The sequence below is a fragment of the Olea europaea genome, unplaced genomic scaffold (genome assembly GCF_002742605.1).
Source record: "Olea europaea var. sylvestris unplaced genomic scaffold, O_europaea_v1 scaffold2989, whole genome shotgun sequence".
Taxonomy (NCBI): Eukaryota; Viridiplantae; Streptophyta; class Magnoliopsida; order Lamiales; family Oleaceae; genus Olea; species Olea europaea.
In genome coordinates, this window is record NW_019248532.1 from 5,890 (window position 1) to 12,760 (window position 6,871).

General features: G+C 32.9%; 1 protein-coding gene across 1 annotated transcript; it reads right to left on the bottom strand.

The window, feature by feature from the left end:
• Positions 1–5,550: 5,550 nt before the first annotated feature.
• Positions 5,551–6,871, bottom strand: LOC111384741. Its single transcript, XM_023009058.1, has 2 exons — positions 6,373–6,871; positions 5,551–6,249 (listed from the first exon to the last, which is right to left on the bottom strand). The coding sequence occupies exons 1-2, from the start codon at positions 6,735–6,737 to the stop codon at positions 6,126–6,128; spliced, it is 489 nt and encodes a 162-aa protein (XP_022864826.1). The 5' UTR covers positions 6,738–6,871; the 3' UTR covers positions 5,551–6,125.

Genomic DNA, 6,871 nt, shown 5'->3' on the forward strand with positions numbered 1-6,871 from the left:
AAGAACTTGACACTTATCATTGAAGATAACGTCTTTTCTACTTGGACCTAAACTATTCATCCTTTGCATTATGTGCCAAGTCTGGTGGTTCCGTCACCTATGTCTTCTATCAGACAATTACAAATGTCGGTTCGCTAGTATCCACTCACACTGCAATAATAGTAGCGCCAACCAAAGTTAGTATTAATGATTTTCCATCCGTTCTTTCACTTAAAGCTATTGAACAAACACAAACATTTGTGATGACAATTAATGTCACATTGACTTCGAGCAAGCTGTCTGGTGTTATGGTGTGGAATGATGGAATGTTTCAAGTGGGGAGACTCGTTGTTTCCTATGCTGCCTAAAATCTTAGGTATCATTTTTTGTTTAGTAATGAAAATTACACAAGTCAAGAATTTCATCAATTATGTAGAGAATTATTGTCAAAATATTGTAATAATTTGTAATATCATGTCTGTGTATCCCTTCTTTAACGGAAATAGCAATGATAATTTCGCGGTAATTTCCATCGAACTAAGTCATCACTAAAATTGTTACTAATATTTGTCATAGAAATCGATCGATATTTTTGATGAATGTGTATATGTACGTAAATTCGTCGGTAACTACCGATGGGTTATACTGCCATTGAAATATTACTGACGGGACTTTTACCTTCAATATGTATCGTTGAAAAATTTCTATCGGTAAATATTTGTGGTGATAAAAATTATGTCTGGAATATCCATGTCATGCCCTTATTCATCTGGAGCAACTACTTACGTTAAATTATTTAACCCAACATGGTTTCTTTCCACTACCAAGTCTGCTTTGATGACTATTGGTAATTCTGTTTGTCGGTGCTAAACTTTTAAATGTGTTTTTTCATTTAATTGCAATTTGGACGTTAACTTATTAATACTGAATTTAAAGTAGTATATCATTATAAGAGAGAAAGATATATAAACACTTGAAAGGGTAATATACAAAATAACCTCAAGACAATAAAACAAGTCTTACCTTCTTAAGAAAGGCTCACTTAAACATGCTCTAGTTAGCCTCTCAAATTCAAAGTACTTGATCAAAACTAGAATTTTTGCAATAAATTTCTTTAGAATTTGAACCAAATTTGAAGATTAAGAGGGACATAATTCAACCATTTCTTCTCTTTGTTTTTATTTTTTTAGCTTCCCTAATGAGTATAAATACGAGCATGAATGGTGAATTTGCATATGGATCGGGTCGTATTGATCTATTGAAGGCTAAATGTCCTGGTTTGGTATTAATATACTACCAAATGATTATGTTAAATTCGTATGTGAGGAAGGTTATAGCATTAAGAACCTAACACTTATTATTGGAGATAACATCATTTGCACTCAACATAACAATGATATAGTTTGGGACCTAAACTATCCTTCATTTTCATTAATTGCCAAGTTCGGTGGTTTTGTCACCTATGTCTTCTATCGGACAGTCACAAATGTTGATTCGCTACTGTTCACTCTCATGCGACCTCAGTGGCGCCAACCAAAATTAATATTAATGTTTTGCCGTCCATTCTTTCGTAATGCCACATTGACTTCGAGAAGGTTGTCGGCGTTTTGATGTGGAATGATGGAATGTTTCAAGTAAGGAATCCCACTGTTGTCTATGCTACCTAAAATTTCTTGTGTGATTTTAACGTTTATTGATGAAAATTGCACGTCAAGAATTTCATCGATTATATGGTGAATTATTGTCAAAATATCGTAGTGATTTGTATGTCTTTGAATGATGCATAATCTATACAAGATATCTTTAACTGAACTAGCAATGGCAATTTTGTCTGTAATTTTCATTGAACTAAGTCATCACTAAAATTGTTACTAATATTTGTCATAGAAATCGATCGATATTTTTGATGAATGTGTATATGTACGTAAATTCGTCGGTAACTACCGATGGGTTATACTGCCATTGAAATATTACTGACGGGACTTTTACCTTCAATATGTATCGTTGAAAAATTTCTATCGGTAAATATTTGTGGTGATAAAAATTATGTCTGGAATATCCATGTCATGCCCTTATTCATCTGGAGCAACTACTTACGTTAAATTATTTAACCCAACATGGTTTCTTTCCACTACCAAGTCCGCTTTGATGACTATTGGTAATTCTGTTTGTCGGTGCTAAACTTTTAAATGTGTTTTTTCATTTAATTGCAATTTGGACGGACACGAATGGCGAATTTGCATATGGATCGGGTCGTATCGATCTAATGAAAGGTAAAAGTCCTGATTTGATGTCAATATACGACCAACTGACGTCGTACATCACGCTGTCCATTTGTCCCAAGTAACATATCAATTTTAAATAGGGATAATAGCATATTTGGTCCTTGATCTTTCAAAAAATTTATGTATCCCTAACCTTTAAAAATAGCATCAGAAATCCCCAAATTTGAAAAAATAGGCATGTTTCTTTCACATTGATAGAACCCTCCATATAAGTGAACGAAAAATGAAAAGGGAGCCATATGAAAATGTAAAGGAGAAATTGAGCCATATGAAAATGTAAAGGAGAAATTGCGGTTAAGGCCCTAAACATTTTCAAAAAAGCAAATCATCCCACTTTTGAAAACTTTTAAGTAGGGGAAAATCATCTATCTACATATTCCCGCTCAAGTAATGGGTGATTATATTCACACCATATGTGTGTGTGTATAAGTAGATTTTTTTTATTTTTTATTTATAAATATACCACATTTTAATTATATTAAAGATCATGAACATTTATTAATTATCAAACTTATGTCTTTAATTTTTTTTCTTTATCATGTTTTTATTTTTAACATTTCATTAATCAAAAAATCTTATTCTTAATCATGATTTTCGTCAAAAAAAATATTGTTAACATGCTTTAAAATGAGATTCAAATATTTAATCCATTTTTACAGTATTGTCTATTTTGCTTATTAAAAATGCAATGAACAAATGAGTTTTTACAATTATGTTAATTTGAGAATAAGTATTCTTTATCATCTCCAACATCCATCCCACCACTATAAAACTACCCCGAAATCCACAACCGAAATCACCATCACCGCATGTTGCACTAAAAACTAGCATTGCCTCGTGTCACATCCGAAACATTGCTCGTTGCCATCAAAAAAAGAAAAAGAAAAAAAGGAAACAAAAAACAATCAATTGCTACCATTCCATAAAACATCACACCCTGCATAATCACATAAAAAATCAATTGCCACTATTCCATAAAACAATTATGCCCAACCTATAATCACATTGAGATTTAGCCCCAGTTTGGTACCAATTAAAATTTTAATTTTAATTTAAGTCAAAGTCAACATTTCATTTCAACCATATATTTTATGGGTTCCACAACTTTTCAACCATACATTTCATCAACTTCTATCGAAATCTATACAAAATCTAATTTTAATCTTCACCATCTCCTTAGTTTTGGATCTTCAAGAATAAAATATTTCAGCAATTTCTTCTCCGAACGGTTCAAATACGACCTCTCAACAAAAGGAAGAATCAGTTTGTTAGATGTTTTACTGTTTAATTTTTCGAAAGCAGACAACATTTCGAAGTAAAACTTTAAGGATATAACATAAACTGTCTAGAAGCTTTTGTTTTAAAGTTTGAATTGAGAATAAAAAAGTTATTTTGAGAGAACTTCTTATCCGTATATTTATTGCCACAAACGAGGGCTGAAAAGTGTGGTCGAGGATAGATGGATTTTACAGTAATGGTAAACTTGGGAGAGGAAATTGACATTAGATTTAAAGTCTTCAAATCGCGAGTTGTAGTGGTGTTCATGGCGGGAGGTAATGGCTTCTTGGAGAGGTATAAAGAGGTGACTATTGACAACTAAAAATGAGATGACAAATTTTGATCAACTAAATATGATATCTGTAGAGTAATTGTTGGATTTTATTAAAATAAAAATGCTAATTTTGATTGATTGAATTTGGAAGTAGAAAAGAGAGACTCAATGAGCTCGGCCTTTTGGAGGATACCATTTGTCCCATTTAAAGGCATTTACAACGAATAATTTGGTTGACCTGAAAGTGCGTGTCACCATCCACATTTGAGGTTGAATTACTCCTGGTGTACAATTAGGGGTTCATAGACCCCTTATTGACTATTCACACCAGGTGGGTCCCACATGTATAAAAATTATCCAAAAATACCCATCCCTCCCTTGTTGTGAGTAGTCGGTACACTAAGAAATATTCTTTGAGGTTTATTGGTTATAGAGATTGGCAATGTATGTCATCATACTATCTAGGTCGTAATTTTGGTTTAGGTTATGATTACGTGTCATCTAGGTAATTATTGCTTATTTCTAATTGGTGGGACATGAAGTGATGACGTCCAAAATACCACTTGTTGCTTTGAAGTGTGATCATCTAAGTGATCACTACATCATTTGTGAGATGTGTTCATGATTCCAATGATGATGTTAATTGATGACAACGATAATGGGCCGAGATTATATGACGATTTTCATAGTCTATTCTCTTTGAGATAGTTAACATCTTTTATAAGCTCTCCTTCTTAAATTATAGTAGATTCTAGGTGATTGTGAGTTCGAATACCAATAATGACCAATGGTTGATTGGTGATGGGAATTTGGTTTAGTTGGATGGCGGGGACGGTGTGGAGATGGGTGGGTTTGGGGCAAGATTGACATTTTCATTTGTTTAATTATTCTTTTACTTTAAATGATTTTTCATTTTTTAGTGGGTGGTGGTGGCACTAGGTTGAAGAAACTATTTCTTTTTTATTTTTTAAATTCTTTTATTTTTCTTTTGTTGTAAATCTACTTTTAATTGTTTATAGTGAAATTTATTTGGATTTTTGAAAATGTTTTGGACATACATTGCAATTTTTCCTTTAGATTTTCATTTTGAATGTTTTTATATTATTATTATTATTATTATTATTATTTTTTGGGTTCATCTAAATGGGAGGACAATTTTGTCAGTTAAATTATCTTAAAATGTCAAATTGTATGGATTCTGTCAACAGGGACGAGTCATGCATAATTTTTCAAACGTCGGCATGTGAGGTGCTATTTTTAAAGGTTAGAGATATATCTACAAGTTTTTGAAAGTTTGGGGGACCAAATATGTTATCATCCCTTTTAAATAGCAACCGGCTTTCGTAAACTCTACTTGTAAGTGTCAAATTACAGTTTTAATATGTTTTGGCACTACCTCTTCACAATCTTAGTTAACCAATTATTCGTAGGACTATTGTCCAATGATCTGCTGTTATGTTGTACGTGAAAATATTAGTAGTTTACAAGGAGAGTAAAAGGGGCTTAAGTGCATTTTGCAGCTTATCTCGAGACAATAAACTACTAGATGAAAGGATAATTGTTAAAGATATATTTATCAATAGGCCTAGCGTGTTATGGTGGCACTTCTTCATTTATTTAAAATTGGAGTACGTTGATTTGACTTCAAAAATAATGTGAGTTTTTTCCTTTTACATTCACATAAAATTACAAAACATAATCATGAAAACTTTCGTCAAATGCTCTAAAAAAGAATTGTGTCAATTTAAAGATCTTTTTCAATTATGTATAAATTATGCCGAATTATCATATGGAGCACAAAAATACTTGGTCCAAATTGTTTTTTCTCATTGGTACAATAAGACTTTTTTGTAGGCACGTGTTACACTCTTTGTCTTTACATCAACTTTGATACGTAGTTGGCGGAGACCTTTTACTTCCCCATGGCAAAAACGTGGAGCAGCCGTGATTGATTGTTGTTCTATTTTGAAACTCGTCACATTTTTAAGAGTAATATTATTTATTATATAATGTGACATTGATTAATAAAATTTTATCATTGTATTTTACTGAGTACAAAGACATATTTAACCATTGCATTTTTAAATAAGCAAAACAAATAATGCTGTAAAAATGAGATTAAATATTTTACCCCCATTTTTAAAACATGTTGAGGAGGCTTGGCAACTGCCTTTCCATTTGCTTGGAGGAGGACCACCCTTCATCACTGAAACTCTCTGATTTAGGCCAAATCCCAGTGTCTAACATTCCACAATAATGTCGCTCTCAACTTTTGTTCTTTCAATGTCTTCAGTGAATCCCATGAAGTCTCATGATCTCGTTGTGTGGAGCTGCTTTTTGGTGTTAGGGAATATAGACACTACTGTGTCCATGCCTAAGTACGTATTAAATATATGTATCGCAAAAGCTTCAATGACTTTGTTGCCAAGATGACTGAGGAAGAGAAAGAGACAATTGCTAGTATGTCAAATATGAATCAATTAAAATGTAAATTGCAGCACACGTGAGTCCAATTTCCCTTGCTTCTAATCTAATGTACATATATTTAATACGTACTTAGGCATGGACACAGTAGTGTCTGTATTCCCTAACACCAAAAAGCAGCTCCACACAACAAGATCATGGGACTTCATGGGATTCCTTGAAGACGTTGAAAGAACAAAAATTGAGAGCGACGTTATTTTTGGAATGTTAGACACCGGAATTTGGCCTGAATCGGAGAGTTTCAGTGATGAAGGGTTTGGTCCTCCTCCAAGCAAATGGAAAGGCAGTTGCCAAGCCTTCTCAAATTTCACTTGCAACAAGTAAGCTGCCATGTATACAATGAATACCTGCATCAGCATGTCGAAATTTACAAGAAGAAAAGAAATCTGAACATGGATTAAAACACTCAGATGTTTCATTATAAACACAAATTTCATACCTTTTCATTGGCATCGGATGCTGCATTGCAGCTAACCAGAAGAGTGCTTATCAGAGTTATGAAGAGAAGAGAAGAGAAGTTTGGGAACCATGGGAAGGATTACTGAAAGTTTGATTACTCTCACATGTAATT

Bases quoted from the DNA above. Each gene is read 5' to 3' on its own strand.
- LOC111384741 (XM_023009058.1), bottom strand. From the start codon at position 6,737: ATGAAATTTGTGTTTATAATGAAACATCTGAGTGTTTTAATCCATGTT. The intron at 6,250-6,372 runs GTACGTATTAAA...TCTCTTCCTCAG, and splicing joins ACTACTGTGTCCATGCCTAA to TCATCTTGGCAACAAAGTCA.